Source organism: Centroberyx affinis, unplaced genomic scaffold (genome assembly GCF_046629955.1).
Source record: "Centroberyx affinis isolate AG114_WGS23_722 - 3 ecotype Tasmania unplaced genomic scaffold, CSIRO-AGI_Caff_v1 ptg000082l_1, whole genome shotgun sequence".
Taxonomy (NCBI): Eukaryota; Metazoa; Chordata; class Actinopteri; order Beryciformes; family Berycidae; genus Centroberyx; species Centroberyx affinis.
This window is the reverse complement of record NW_027278790.1, coordinates 32115-47302: the sequence shown is the minus strand read 5'-3', so window position 1 is coordinate 47302 and position 15188 is coordinate 32115. Positions and strand designations below refer to the sequence as shown.

The 15188-nt window shown below is 39.3% G+C and overlaps 1 protein-coding gene across 1 annotated transcript; it reads left to right on the top strand.

Annotated features, from left to right (window-relative positions):
- The first annotated feature begins 1168 nt into the window (after positions 1 to 1168).
- LOC139646082 (sodium- and chloride-dependent GABA transporter 3-like) lies at positions 1169 to 10601 on the top strand. The gene is made up of 15 exons (XM_071521988.1): positions 1169 to 1325; positions 1477 to 1611; positions 1747 to 1884; positions 3703 to 3799; positions 4255 to 4387; positions 4551 to 4685; positions 5485 to 5588; positions 7152 to 7276; positions 7396 to 7458; positions 7900 to 7949; positions 8030 to 8167; positions 8271 to 8373; positions 8734 to 8834; positions 9400 to 9570; positions 10500 to 10601. The coding sequence occupies exons 1-15, from the start codon at positions 1169 to 1171 to the stop codon at positions 10599 to 10601; spliced, it is 1752 nt and encodes a 583-aa protein (XP_071378089.1).
- Positions 10602 to 15188: the final 4587 nt, after the last annotated feature.

The following is a 15188-nucleotide window of genomic DNA, read 5'->3' as shown; positions in this document are numbered from 1 at the left end:
ATGAAAAAATGAACGAGCGCAGGAGCCTCGTGGTCAACCAGGAAGGACTAACATCGAGAAAATGGGATAGGTATTGGCCAGACCCAAATCACGATCAGCATTTGTCCTTCCCTTTACCGCCCTGTAAATGATCCAGCCTGGCCCAGGAGGAAAGCAAAAGCTGAGGCGAGTGTGGAAATGACGTCGCCATCGTGCACCCAATCCTAAAACACTGGCTGTACGATGCAACGTTTCCCTTCAGTGTTTTCATTGAAATTTGGGCAATTTGACTGTCAAAAGCAAGAATTCTGATTAACTGCACAAACAGGTGCACAAACATGTTGTTCGTGAACAAACTCGGGCACAGACTGTTTGCACCTTTGAGGGGGTTCCAGGGGGTCCCCCAGCAAGTTGATGAATTGTTAAACTTCAGCATTATTTCATTTATAAGAAGTTAACGCAGTTAGAGAATGGACTATTTTGTTCATAGTTTCACTGTTATCTCTCTACCTACAATACAGACAGTCTTGGAATTCTGGACAAAATCATATCTAGCAATAAAAATATTCTTAGATTTTGGTCCGAGAGACAAAATCTCATCAAATGTGGGTCCGTGGCTCTAATGTGTATTAAATTAAGGGTCCTTGATATGAAAAAGGTTGAGAATCACTGTACTACTGCACACATTGCACACTGTTCTACTGCACATCGTCAACAGTTAGCTAAAATGCCAATATGGACTAACGTGGGCATCGAAAAAACCCTAAAAATAGCATAGCAGCTTCTCGTTCAGCATAACTGAGTATGAGTTTAACAGGGTTATTTTAACTGAGTTATGATGTTTACATGCATCAACCCAAATCCAAGTTACCAGAGTAACCAAATTAAGAACAAAATTCTCTGTGCATGTTAAAGTAGCAAGTGTGTGGCCCTCTGGCTCTAGCAAGACTAAAACTCAAGGGTATTTGATACTGGAATGACTGGCTTTTTACTTAAGGATGATAGCTGCTCTGAGTAGTCATGTAGTCAAATTGGAAACTTTAACATAAGTGAGAGCTGCTCTGAGTAGCCATGTAGTCAAATTAGGAAACGTTGACATTATAAAAGCAGCAAAGATTAGATTGCAGTATTCTGGAATCATAACAGAGTGGATTACCTGCACTACAGTGGAAGTCTTTCAGATCTCAAGATGAACAGAGAAAGAAGGAATACAAAAAAGGAGAGAAGGATTGAAGACCGAGGACAGTGGGCTAGTAAAACAGAATATATTCTGGTTGTTGCAGGAAATGTGGTTGGTCTGGGCAATGTGTGGAGATTCCCATACCTCTGCTACAAGAATGGTGGAGGTGAATAAAAAAAAATTAAGAACTTGGAAGTAGAGCGGTACATTCTTGTTTTGGGTGTACTGCAATTGAGAAATGTCTGTTGATGAAAGGTGAGTGAAATGTTGCACTTATTTTTCATTATCATGGTCATATGTTTGTTTTTTATACCTAGGGGCCTTTCTGGTGCCATATTGTCTGTTAATTGTGGTTTTGGGGATACCTCTGTTCCTATTGGAGAGTGTGATTGGTCAGTACACCCAAGAGGGAATGGTCACCTGTTGGAGGAAAATTTGTCCACTGGCACAAGGTTTGTGAATTCAATGAATGGTGGTGAATAAAGTGAATGAAGGTGTGAATTCAACAGGAGAAAAAACATTTACATGAACGTTTTATACCCAAACACATACTGTTTTATAAACTATGTTTTTTATCTGTATTTTAGGAATTGGATATGGACATGTGATAATTAAACTCTATGAGTTAAGCTATATTGTTATCCAAGCCTGGGCTCTCCTCTACCTGGTGTTCTCCTTCAGATCCCAGCTTCCCTGGGCCAACTGTGGGAACACCTGGAATACAGGTAAGGCTGAGACTGTGGAGTTTACTATTAATTTGTGAGGCTTGTAAAGAGATTCAATGTTCAATGATTCAACGCTTAAAAAATGTGAGTGAGTGAATGAGTGTGTGAGCGTGTAGCAAGTGTTGCTCTGTGAACTTTTTTTTTTGCCTTCTTCCCTATTTTGTCACAATTTTGTCATTTGCCAATTCCCAATGTGCTCCACGGTTCCCATTGTTGCACGACCCCCCCGTCAGCCGGAAAGGGTGTAGACTTTTTTTTATTTATTATTCAACCTTTATTTAACCAGGCAAGTCATTAAGAACAAATTCTTATTTACAATGGCGACCTGGCACACTGGTAGACCTGCTGGTCACTTCTTTTCAGCTGACAGCCAAGAGTTTTTACGGGAGAGTGTAATGCACGCGGAGGTCCACCTTATCTCCCCCAGATCCCCAAAATCATGTCTATTGCTATCTAACTGCTAACAGTTTATATGGCCCCTGAATTTGGTAACTGGAAGATGAACTTAATTTATGAGGTTAATTTTGTTTGGCATCGTGATACTACAGTTATACTACAATATTTACTTGCTTTAGGTTGCTTTATCAAAATTAGTTGCCTCAAATTATAGTTAGAAACTCTATAATATGCTATAGCCAGAAAAAATTGTATGGGAGCTATAAAGGATTATTAAATTGAGCAAGCTACATATTGTCTTCTCTCAAATAATTTTAATTAATGGAATGATGGGCAAAACTGTTCTCTTCTAATAAAAGTTTTATTTGAGTTTATGAACACAACGAAACAGAAAATAAATTTACAAAAAGGTAATTATATGAGACTTGTAAATGTCGCAAAATTGAGAGATCCCATGGCCTATGTAAAAAAAATAAAAAACACATGTGGCATGGGGTGGAGGGTTGATGGGTGTATCTAATGTCTTGAGATGATCTGTTTGTTCTTATATCTGACAAGAAAAACTCAAGAACAGGAAATCGGTTATTACATCAGTAATAACTCCCGTCACTATTGAATTCAATGCTATATGGCCAAAAAATGTCATACTACGGATTAAACACACTTACATATGGAAGCCCATTCCCGCCACTCAGTAAAATAAAAAATAGCTTTTTTCTCAGAATTCTGACTTTTTTTCCTCAGAATTCTGACTTTATTTCTTCCATTTCTGACTTAATTTCTCAGAATCATGAAAAAAAAGTCAGAATTCCGATATAAAGTCAGAATTCTGAGAAATAAAGTCAGAATTCTGAGATTAAAAGTCACAATTGTGAGTGGCAGGAATGGGCTTACAACAGAGAAGTCTAATAAAAAAAACAAAAAAAAATCTAAATTACATAAAAATGTAGGCTAACATTATAAAAGTAAAGAACTTACCTCATTAATAAACTTAAAAAGAATCTTCTACTCGCTGTCAAAAAGCTTCCGCCTGCAATTGAAAATATAGAGAAATGTGAATAGAAAAAACCTGCACTGAAAAAAATAATAATTAACAGGAACAGTGGCATGAAAACAGCCAGAGAAAAACAGCAATGATATTGCGAAAAACAGTTAACTGAAGTTAACTGAACTGACTGTCACAAAAACCATGATTTGGAAATAAATCTACCTCATCAGACTTTTCACTTTTACTTATAACATTACTGAACTGACAGTATGTATTTAGCCATTATTTGCGCACAGGCAATTGTCCTATGGACCTCCATGGTAGCACCAGCTGTGGTTGTTGGGAGATTTGTGGTACAACTGCAAAGCCTCTATTATATTGTATTATACATGTTATTTCTTGTGAAATATTTGTCAATTTGTTCCCAAAACCAGCTAACTGTGTGGGTCTACAGACTTCTCATTCATCAAATCTCACTGCAAATCGGACCATGTTGACCAACACCACCTCTGCTGCAAATGAGTTTTGGGAGTGAGTCTAAATTCTTGTTCTCATAATGAGCCATAATGAACTCTAATTTACTATAACACTACATCACTTTTTCCCATGGTGCAGCTGGGGGGATCAAGAGGCATATTCACATTAGGCGGGGAGGCAGTCAGTCAGTGAGTCAGTCAGAGGACATCTTGAATTGAACACAACACCTGTACAGGATCTGTGCTTGTTCGTGCATTAAAGATTATTGTTCTGTGTCGCCCCAGTAAAAATGTTTGAAAATGTTTAATAGTAGAAGAGCTTACATAGAGTATCATAAGAACATCCTTCAATCTCCTTAACATTTGCCCAATTGCCACCAACTAGTGCAGTTCAATCTCATCTCAAATTGTCAATCGTAAACTGAGTGATATGACTTGACATCACTTTAGGACACCATTCAGGAGTTAGTGTCACATTACGTGTACCTTATGAATTTCCTCTTACCTCAGACGGCGGGTGCTGGCCACCTCTGGAGGCATTGAGGAGTTGGGCAGTATCAGATGGGAGCTGGCCTTGTGTCTTCTGGCCTGCTGGGTGTTCTGCTACTTCAGTGTCTGGAAAGGTGTCAGATCCTCAGGAAAGGTCCTGTGGTAGCATTTTATCTAAAAGGATAGACTAGTGGTGCATAGTAGCCTACACATTTTCATCAATTTCCCTCTCACCATTAAGCATTAACAATTTTATAAAACTTGTTATTATCTCCATTAATTTAAGTATCACTGCAAACATTTCCTTGTCTTGTTAGGTAGTGTACTTCACAGCCACTTTCCCCTATGTGATGCTCCTGGTACTACTAGTCAGGGGGTTGACTCTACCTGGAGCTTGGAAAGGGATTCAGTTCTATCTGTATCCAGACTTGAACCGCCTGGCTGATTATGAGGTAGCCTGTTTATGTTACCTCTATTGCAGAATAAGCATGGAACCAAAATCAACATATGTCTTATATTTCTGTTTTGTTTTTTTGTTTTCTGAATCATAAAGTTAACTATTGCCAATGGTGTTACAGTGACATTTTAGCCATTTCGCAATTCTCCAATCGTCTCTACTGTAGCAACAGATAACAGATAATCGCTGATTTTGGGGTCATATCATGGCCAAGCATAGACTGTCAAAAAAGATGGACATAGTGAGTGTGACATCACCCATAGGTTTCTGAAGGGCTGTTTTGAAGCCAAAAGATTGGGTTTACGATTGCTGCCATGTTGAAATTTTTTTAAGCCAGCACAGCCAAAGCGAAGCAAAGGGTTGTCTGCAGCGCCACAGCTCCACCTAATATTGGTTCATAATCGGCGACCTGCCGATCACTGGACAGGCGACCTGTCAATCACTAGGTAAACCCTGTTAGGCCTATATCCTTTTAATGACACAAGTATTTAGAAATTCACCATAGGGACACACATTAGAAGAAGTGAAATTAGCTACTGAGACCATAACCTTCTCACATATAGCTTAGTCTCAGTTAAGTACACAGTACTAGGAAGTTAGGTACAAAGTACTAGGATGGGGTTTGGTGGCAAGAAATTACTAATTCATGACCAGGCTTTCCATAATCCTGATGGCAGAGAAAAAAGTCAAGGTGTTGATTAAATCCTCCTGTAAGTGAAGACTGGCCCAGTTATTTCACTTTCGTAAGCGATACTAACAACTCAGTATTTATGATGCTTTTTGTGACATCGCAGGTCTGGATAGAGGCCGGATCTCAAATATTCTTCTCCTATAGCTTGACTACAGGATCTCTGATTGTTCTGGGCAGCTATAATGAGCGCAACAACAACTGTTACAAGTAAGCGTAAATCAGGTATCACAGTTATTTTTAGCCCTGCAACAGTGAATGGATCGCATTGTCGTCAGTCGCTCTGTTCATCACTTTTGGTCACATGGGTAACCACAAGAAGTTAGATTGCAGACTCTCAATCAGGAGACCTGTGTTTGATTCCTGCAGGTACGCTTCCACATAATTCAATGTCACAGGGCTGTTAGAGTCTTCTACTAACATGCTGCAATTCCAGGTGCAGCTTCAAAAGCAATTGCGGATGAAATTGGCACCGCCAGTGCAAGGTATTTACTAAAATAGGGCATGCAAATGAGCACAGATAATTAATTAGAATTGCGACTGTGCTAATGTAAGGGCCACCTAATGCGTACAATAGCCCATTAGCGGCAACATAATGTTGAGCAAAAGAAGCGCAAATGTCTCTCCAGTGGAGCTGGAAGTGTTGATGGCAGAGAAGACCCCAAAGAGCTGCAAAGAAGAGATGTTTTACCGGTCTGTAAAGTCACTCTGGAACGACATAACAAAGTGAATGCAGTTGGGCACCACAAGCACGATTTAGTGGAGGTAAAAAGCGCTGGTATGATATGAGGTGAGCCAAAATGCTTACCACAAATAAAGCGAAAGCGGAGCCTTAACTCCCTTGGAGGAGCAAGTGCAGGACAGCCTGACTGAGACACAGGTGACAGGTGTGGGAGAGATGGAGACCTGGTGAAGGTATGGTTACATACTGTATATCTGGAGACGCCGCGCACACACCTGTCCACTGTGGTGACAGTTATTTTGAACACGTTTTAGCTGCATTGTTTTCATCAAGGCAATATCGAGGAGACATTGGCTCATAATAAGTGTCAGCTAATACAAAGAAGAGCCTGCGACTTTTCCTTTTTGTATATTTAGGTAGGTCTAATAGTCTGAATATTGAGTGTGCATTCTGCTACTCAAACCTTTAGTAGATACAGGCCATAGTCTTGTTATGAAAAGATTTTGCTCCTAGAAGTTGGTCTGGTTACTATAGACCCGGTTTGTATAAACGGTCAAAAAGTCAAAACCAAAACAAAATATGTGTCTAAAACAAGGGGCTGTTAAGACTAAGTCTAACAGTCCCAGGACATTGAATTTTGTGGAAGCATACCTGCCGGGAATCGAACTTCGGTCTCCCGCTTCAGAGTCTGCAGTCTAACTCCCTGCAGGCCACATTCACCCATAAAGTGGTGAACAGGTGAATGCCATCCAGAGAGCCCCTGCTGTCATGGGGCTAAAAATACTGTATACCATTAACTAAATTACAAGACTAAGTATATAACAGCCCCACAACATTTCATTTTGTGGAAGCGTCCCTGCCGGGCATTGAACACAGGTCTCCGTCTCTTGAGAGTCTGCAATCTAACTCCCTGCGGCACACTTTCACCCATGTGACCAAAAGTGCCGAACAGAGCAACCGACCAAACAACCGACACTGCTATCCGTAGAGCCTCTGCTGTCGCAAGGCTAAAAATACAATAAAATGAATAACCATTTCCTTTACCACTGAGATTTTCCTTTTTTGACAAGGGCTCTTACCTTGACCTCTAGGGATTGCTTTTGGCTCTGTCTGCTGAATGGTGGGACCAGTTTCGTTGCTGGATTTGTAGTCTTCTCTGTACTTGGATTCATGGCTCAGAAACAGGGTGTTCCCATTGACATGGTGGCAGAGTCAGGTATATTCTAAGATTTTAAAATGATCCACAAATAAATGTAATCATTGTAAATCCATGTACAGTTAATTACATGGCTGAACTCTTTCCCCTGTCTTCTTGTGTATCTTGTGTATACACAGGTCCAGGTTTGGCCTTCATCGCATACCCTCAGGCAACAGCCATGATGCCATTGCCTCAATTGTGAACTCTCCCTGCGTTCCAAATCACATACTTTTTCTTTTTACTACACTACGTACTACATCTGCCCTTAGAAAGTATGTACTGTGCATGTAGTAGGCAGACAATTGGGACATACTATTTCGTCATCACATTGCGTCTTGAACTTTGACCCTCTTGCTTATATATCCGTCGCAGTAATACGGTTGCAGTTTGTTTGTTTTGTTTTTTTCTCTCTCTGGCGGCTCAGCATGCGGCTCAGTCGAAGTGACGTGTCTTCCGCTGCGCAGAGGATTGTGGGTCAGAATAGCCAAAAAAGCATGCTGGCCTGCATACTGCAAAATACGACCGGATGTAGTAGGGTATCCGGGTATTTTCTGGCATACTGCATTGACATGCATGAATTGGGACATGCTAAATCTTTTTCTGGCATACTAAATAGTATGGAAGTATGGGTATTGGAACACACCCTGTCTGTTTTTTCCTCATGCTTCTTCTACTGAGTGTTGACACGCATGTAAGGTTGTTTGTTATATTACCCATTGATTATTAGTGCATTGCAGGTACATAAAAATACAATTTTAACTTTGCCTCCAGTTTGTAGCAGTGGAGTGTTTCATCACCACAGTGAGCGACTTGTTTCCTAAGCTGTTTCGCACACCAGGAAGGCATGAGATCTTTGTCTTCCTCATCTGTTTATCCACCTTCCTCCTACAACTGACTTTGGTCTCTGAGGTGAACAATATATTGTACGGAAAGCACATTGAAAAAAAAATTCTCACAAAATGTTAAACGATTTCCCTAATTTAAACATTTAAATATTTCCTGTATTCTCCAGGGAGGGATCTACATTTTCCAGCTTATCGATTATTATGGCTGTACCAGAGTTTGCCAGAATTTCATGGCTATGTTTGAATGTCTGACCGTGGGCTGGATATTTGGTAAGTAAAATAAAAAATAAAAATAAATAAAGCCATTTTACATTATGCACCATTTTCTGATCTGACAACAACTGTGCTTCAGGTGTTGTCATGAGTTACGAGGTTATTTCTTTTACTTCAATATTGCCCCAATTCAAATGTTGGGCTGAAGAGAAATGCTCCTAATTTGAGACGGTTTACTATACCAAAACAAATTTTGAATTGCCTTTGTCACACTGGTTGCATCAACTGAATCTGACCAAATGTTTTAATCAGATTGCCTGCCCTACTGTCTTGATCACAATTGGGGTCGAAATATTTAAAGGTATGAATCAAAGAACTTTATATCATGTAAAATTGGACAATCTGAATTATCATCAGGGGTTGACCGCTTTTCCAACATTATTGAGGACATGATGGGACAGCGACCATCTGTTTTCTTCAGACTGTGCTGGAGATACTTCGTTCCACTGTTGTCACTGGTGAGTCAGCCAAGTTTCTAGAGACTTAACTACGTCATACCAGAGTTGTTTATTTTCTTGCCCCTCGCCAATGGCTACCAATGACTTTACATACCCGTTACTTCAGCTGTCTCATCAGTAATTTTGAAGTGACACAAACTTACCTTGTAGCTCCCATGGTCTACACTGTGCAGCTGAAACACTTTCTATTTATTTGTTTATCAAATTTGTTTATTGTTGTGTCAAATACATATATTTGGAAATTGCCTCTGGCCATAAAAATCAATCACTGATGAAAATAGATCAAATGGAGTATCAAGGAGTAAAATGGAGTAACGTGTTAAAACGTTTTTAATTAAATATACGTTTAAAAAGAAAGTTTCAGTATTTTACTGTATTTACAGGAACACACTATTAGACTCTCAAATTACCTCCATGGCTTACTTGATATGTTTATAATAGCTTCCAAACTTTTTTCATAACATAATATTATGTACACACACACACACACATACTGTATATGTGTATATATACACACACACAATATATATATTTTTACACTTGATAATTCTCCACACCTTCACAGATTTTCTTTATCCTATACCTGGTGGATTACAAACAACTCAGGATTAATAACTGGTACATTTACCCTGACTGGGCATATGCACTGGGCTGGACCATGACAGTCTCTTCTGTTATCATGGTGCCTCTGTGGGGGATCGGGCAGTTGTGTTTGAGCACAGGCACCTTCAGACAGGTCAGTGTTCAAAGAAGCTCCCATTTCCTTTTTCTTCTTCTCTGGAGGCCTCAAAGAGCCTTTTATAAGCCTTTTTTATAAGTCCCGGTAATCATTCACTCTGGTGCTCCAGACACTTTAGCATACACTATGTTGATTTATGGTAGGCAACTAGAGAAAAAATCTTAGTGTTTTTTATTTATGACATTCATACATTTATGTAGCTAGGTTTATCTTTGTAACTATCTACATTGAACAACCATGTATTCATCCGCTGTGCAGTGATTTTTAGCTGTACACAGTCTCCCATCACTTACCACATTCACTTCCTATGGAAACAGAGAAAGTAGTTCCTGTTGCATTATTTTTGTATCATATATTTTTTTAAGTTTTACTAATCTACACAAAACTGTCAGGCCTACCCATATATCGTTTAAATTTACTCAGTTAGCTTTAGAGTTGCAACAAGTTCTCATTTTGTCACTTTTGAGATAATGATAGTTGCCTACTATCACTCAACATAATGTATGCTGAAGTGTTAGCATGGACCACCACAACCAACGATCTACTGGGGACATATGGATGATTTTGGTGTGCATGTTCTTAACGTGTAAGTTAACCAGTGGGCCAATCTCCCAAAAACTTGGTGTATTCCTTCAAGAGTGTGAAAGAGGATTGCTCCAGCACTCTGTCAGCTGGGATTTGAACAGTCATGCAGTCATATTTACTGGTATGGGAAGTCAGACATGCTGGACCACTCAGCCAAACCCTGTGTGATCTATAGGTGATGGGTCTCCTGCCCATTTAGCTATGGGCGCCCAAAGTGTCCCTTTCAGATTTAGCAAACACCTTAAGTGAAATCCATCACATATTTATAGATAGATAAGGAACTTGTAATTACTATGGTATTGTGGAACCATACTCACTCAATATATTATTTCCTGGATCAGCGTTTGTCGATCCTTTGTCAACCTGTTGAAGATCCAGCCTGGCAGAAGAGACAAATGGGAGAAGCTGAGACAAGTTTGGAATTGAGGACATCTCTATCATAGTTATGCAGTAGCAGCTTGGCATGACCTGCAGGATGAAATTACATACTTAAGCTGACCATATACTGCATAAGTTACTACTACTGCTACTACTAACTTTATTTGTATAGCACTTTCCTAAAAACAGTGTTACAAAGTGTTTTACGTAAAATAAAACACAAAGAAACAGTGATAAAGTTGGATTATAAGTATGGAAAATAAAACAAGAAAAAAAAAATCCATGTATCAAGAGGTCTGAATAAAAAACATCCCTGCAATTCCATGTTTTGACTCTCTGTGGTGGGGATACCCTTTTGTTTAGATTTGGACAAAGACATTTTCACAATTAATGGACAGGTCAAAGTGGAGAGAGGCAGGAGAGAGGGTGGACATTCGACAAAGGTCCTGGGCCTGATTCAAACCCAGGATATCACATGTAGCCTACATGATATGTGCCTTAGACCACTGAGTCACGAGGATGCCCCACTTTACATTTTTAAAAGTAAAATTAAAACTACCAAAACAGTATCCTGGGACACAATTCAATCCGGAAAGAGACCAAAGGTCATGCATAAAACCAGAAGTTTATTAAAATTAATAAGACAAGAGCGTTGGCATTGACCCTGTCACTGGAAATAATTTATAGGGGATCAAACCTTATAAATTAATTAAATTCAGGGTTCGAATTGAGTCCCAAGTCTTTGGGGGTCCCACCCATAAAGGGGATGGGGTGGGAGGAGTGGTGGTTGCCTGTAATGAAACACTCAATTTGATGACTTATGAAGGAGATTATCTGAGGTTACAGCTGCAACAATAATAGTATTCATTTATGGTACTCATTAATGGGTGTATTATTTGTTTACACCAACTTGGAACTAACTTAACCCTGACCTGCCACAGCATAGAGTATTATACAGGACAGATGTGGCAGTTGATCCTGCTGCCTATGGTGAATATAAAAGTTGGAAATCACAAATCCCCAAAATCACAAGACCTAAAGTATTTAAGTCCTGCTGCTGGACTGGGACAGGTGTGGTCTAGTGCTGGTCGGTAGTGCCTGATGCTGGAATGTGTTGGGTTGCACTGGGCTGACCTGATGCTGCTCAACTGAACTCTACAACATGCAAGTTAATTATGTTCTGTGAATATAAAAACACTACATTCATAGCCTAAATTAAGCATAAATAACATTTTATGACACATGGTGTTAGAACTGTTAGAACAGTTTTCAAAGTGGTTGAACAAAAAAGTCGACCATTTTGGGGGGGGAAAATACCCTTCAAAGCAATCTGTCATGAGAACACTCCTCTTCTCCCCTTTCCCTCTCTTTCCATCCATTTCTGAAGACAGTTGTTTTTTCTGGTCAATATTCCACCACGTTGTCACATAGCCTAGCTTATGTTTATCCTTTCAAATTCAGCCTACGGTAGTTAGTTAGCTAGCTAGCTAGCTAGACCTAGCAAACATTGGCTAGTGTAACCCAGTTGGTTAGGTAGCTAGCTAGCTACTCTTAGAAATATTATAAAAAGTAAAATATACATATCATTGAAGAGACTAGTACAAAGTGGACATTTTTTTATAAAAGTACTTACTAAGGTTATTCACACACACCAAATGGTAAGTTCACGCAGAAAAGTTGTCTCTCAGACAAAATCATAATTAACGGTAACGTTCATCACGTCGATGTGGGAGATTTATGCTGCATTCAGTGAAACTCGGAAATTTTGAATACTTACCGAGATTTATACAGTATGCCACATTCTCTTGGAAATTTGGATTTCATCTGATAAAGTGACATGGGACCACCCAAGTTAAGATTTCTCTTTCTTATGGGGGTCCCTCGTCTCTTTCAGTAGTCCTACCCCCAACCCGGTGTGCAAAGAGAGAGAGGAAGAAAGTTGAGCTTGCAAGAGCTTCATTTGAACCCAACTACTGTGAATCTCTCATAATGTTAACATGTTGGGCTATGAGATTTGAATTACTTACATCAGCCTGCTCATAAACTTTCGCTTACATGACCACTTGAATTGAAAGTACTCCATTACATTTTGCACATTTTAGCTTTTAGGCACTCTCCAAAGCAACTTACAGTGAGTAAAGAGGTAGGACTTCAGTATCATGCCCAAGGACCCTTTGACAGGACACACTTTGGCTGTTGTCATGGGGATGAAACCTATGATGGGACAGGTTTTCTAACCACTAGGCCATGCTGCCACCTTATTTGAATATCAGACTTGTTCACACATCCATAAACTAACTCCACATTATAACTTGCAGTTAAATGATTTGAATTTCATGTAAAGCCTTTCTGAGCATTCTCCATCTTCTAGCCTTCCATTCAAAAGTAGCTCTATTCTTACATTGTAACTTATAAGTGGTCTGTACAGATTGCAGGAGGTTGAACATTGGTATGGTGAATTAATTTTAGCAGGCACATCAAAGAGTTACAATCCAAACTAAATTCCCATTCTTTGTTCTGTCCTTTGATTATTGTAGCATACTGCACATGGTGGCTAAATGTATTTCTCCAGGGCAGGTTAGTGAGTAGGGAGACTGCTGTTGCAGAATTGGATCAAAGAAATCACTCAGGGTTTGTCAATAAACAGGCTGAGTTCCAGATTCTTAGATGAGTAGCTTTATTTGTGCACGCGAGAGAACAGAGATACAAGTTGGTGGCAGGTTCTTTGCTCTCTGAATAGAGAAACAAAAAATGATACAATTATGATTTTCAGTACAGAGATAAGTAGTGTGTAAGGGAGGGGTGAAAGTGTAACAATGTGAGTTTCACATGTCCTTGACTTTCTGATAAAGACAGGAACAGAACAAAAAGATCTGGTAAATAATTTGCATGAAGGATTCAGTAGTTTTCCACTCTGCAAACAGATTCACACTAAAGAAAGAATGATATATTTAATGCATATAATGATTAGAGCTTAATTTCTTCCACAACTGTTCTTCAACTAAAGTGCCCAGGTTCAAGCCCCAATATCAGCAAGCATCCGCCCTGCTGAAGTGTCCTTGAGCAACTGAATCCCTACCAGCTTCATGGATGCTGTTCTGTAGCTAATCCTAGCCTTAAGTCCTTGGTTGGCAAAGTGATAATACTTTTACAGACTTGATCCTCTATTTTTAGATACTGAATGATGAACTTCAGGTAATACCCCCCCCCCCCCCTAAAATAGATGTAAAGCATTTTGGAAATAAAATCATACAATGTTTACAAGAGTGGAAGTAACTAATTACATTTACTAATGTTACTGTAATTGAGTAGCTTTTTTGTGTACTTGCACTTTATTTTAGTATTTTTTAAAGTCAGTAATTTTACTTTTAGTTAAGTACCTTTTTTTGTACTGAAGTATTGTACTTCACTAAATTTTAAATCACATCCATTACAGAGTACACATTGTGTAGCTCTCCTTAAGCAACAGAAACTGGACAATAGTAAATTGACAAATTGTGGAGTCATTCGCAGTGATTCACAATATCAGTCAGCAGATAAGAGAAGAGTAATCTGGCTTCTGTGCCCTTTTTTTTTGTCATTTCCAAATTTTCCAATGAAAAGACTCAAGTTTGAACTCTGTCCTCTCATCCTTTTGGAATTGCATGGAAAAGATCACAGCGAACAACGTTCTCTTTTCTATAAAGTAACTCAGTAACTTTTACTCTGAGTACATTTTAAATAAGCTACTTTTTACATTTACTTAAGTAGATTTTTACACCAGTACTTTTACTTAAGTAAAATGTCAGAAAAGTAACAATACTTCTACTTGAGTAGGAGATTTTAATACTATTTCCACCATTGATTGTTTATTTCTCTCTTTCCCACTGTAGACTGGGCAATGCAAATTACTGTACTTTTATACACCAGTGAAATCTGTTGTCGTAGCCTATGCATTAACAATGACTCTAAGCCTACAGGACCTATACAATGCATTCCATGGACCAACAAATGAGATTGTAATAATTGATCCAAGAGACAGCTGTCCACTCTGACAAGCTTAGTTGGAGGCTGAGCCCATTGGTAAGGGGGGGGGGGGGGTCTCAAACTGATAATTCACTGCCATAAGTTATCATCTCACTTCAACACCAATTGCTCATTCTAAAGCAGTATAGACAAATATCTATGTGTAAAGAAGCGTAAAAAGAGAATAAAAGCAGCTCATATCAGTGAATACCTCCATTATCAACCCATGCTTTTATTCTACCAGTCCCATTGAGGGTGAACAGTAGACATTGTGGTCTTTGGGGACTTGTTGCTCAGTGACTACTAGATTCCCCAGTCAGCTCACACAGCAGCACCACACCCATTCACTCCCTCACTGAAAACACAAGTGGGCCAGTAGAACTGGTATTTGGATGAGCTAAGTACGCCACCATGAAAAAGGATATCCCTCGCTGTTTCGGGGAGTGGCCAGAGAATCTGTTCAGCCACTTGTGTTTTGCCATGGCTTGGCTCCATTGTGGCGTCTGATGAGTGAGGTCAGACATGATGCATTCTCATTTAGGAAGAAGTTTTATAGCTGTAGCTCCCACAGCACATATCATGAAAAGAAGTGAGTCATAGGATACAGTAATATCCTATTTTGGTTGTTACAGAGTATGAACATGAAA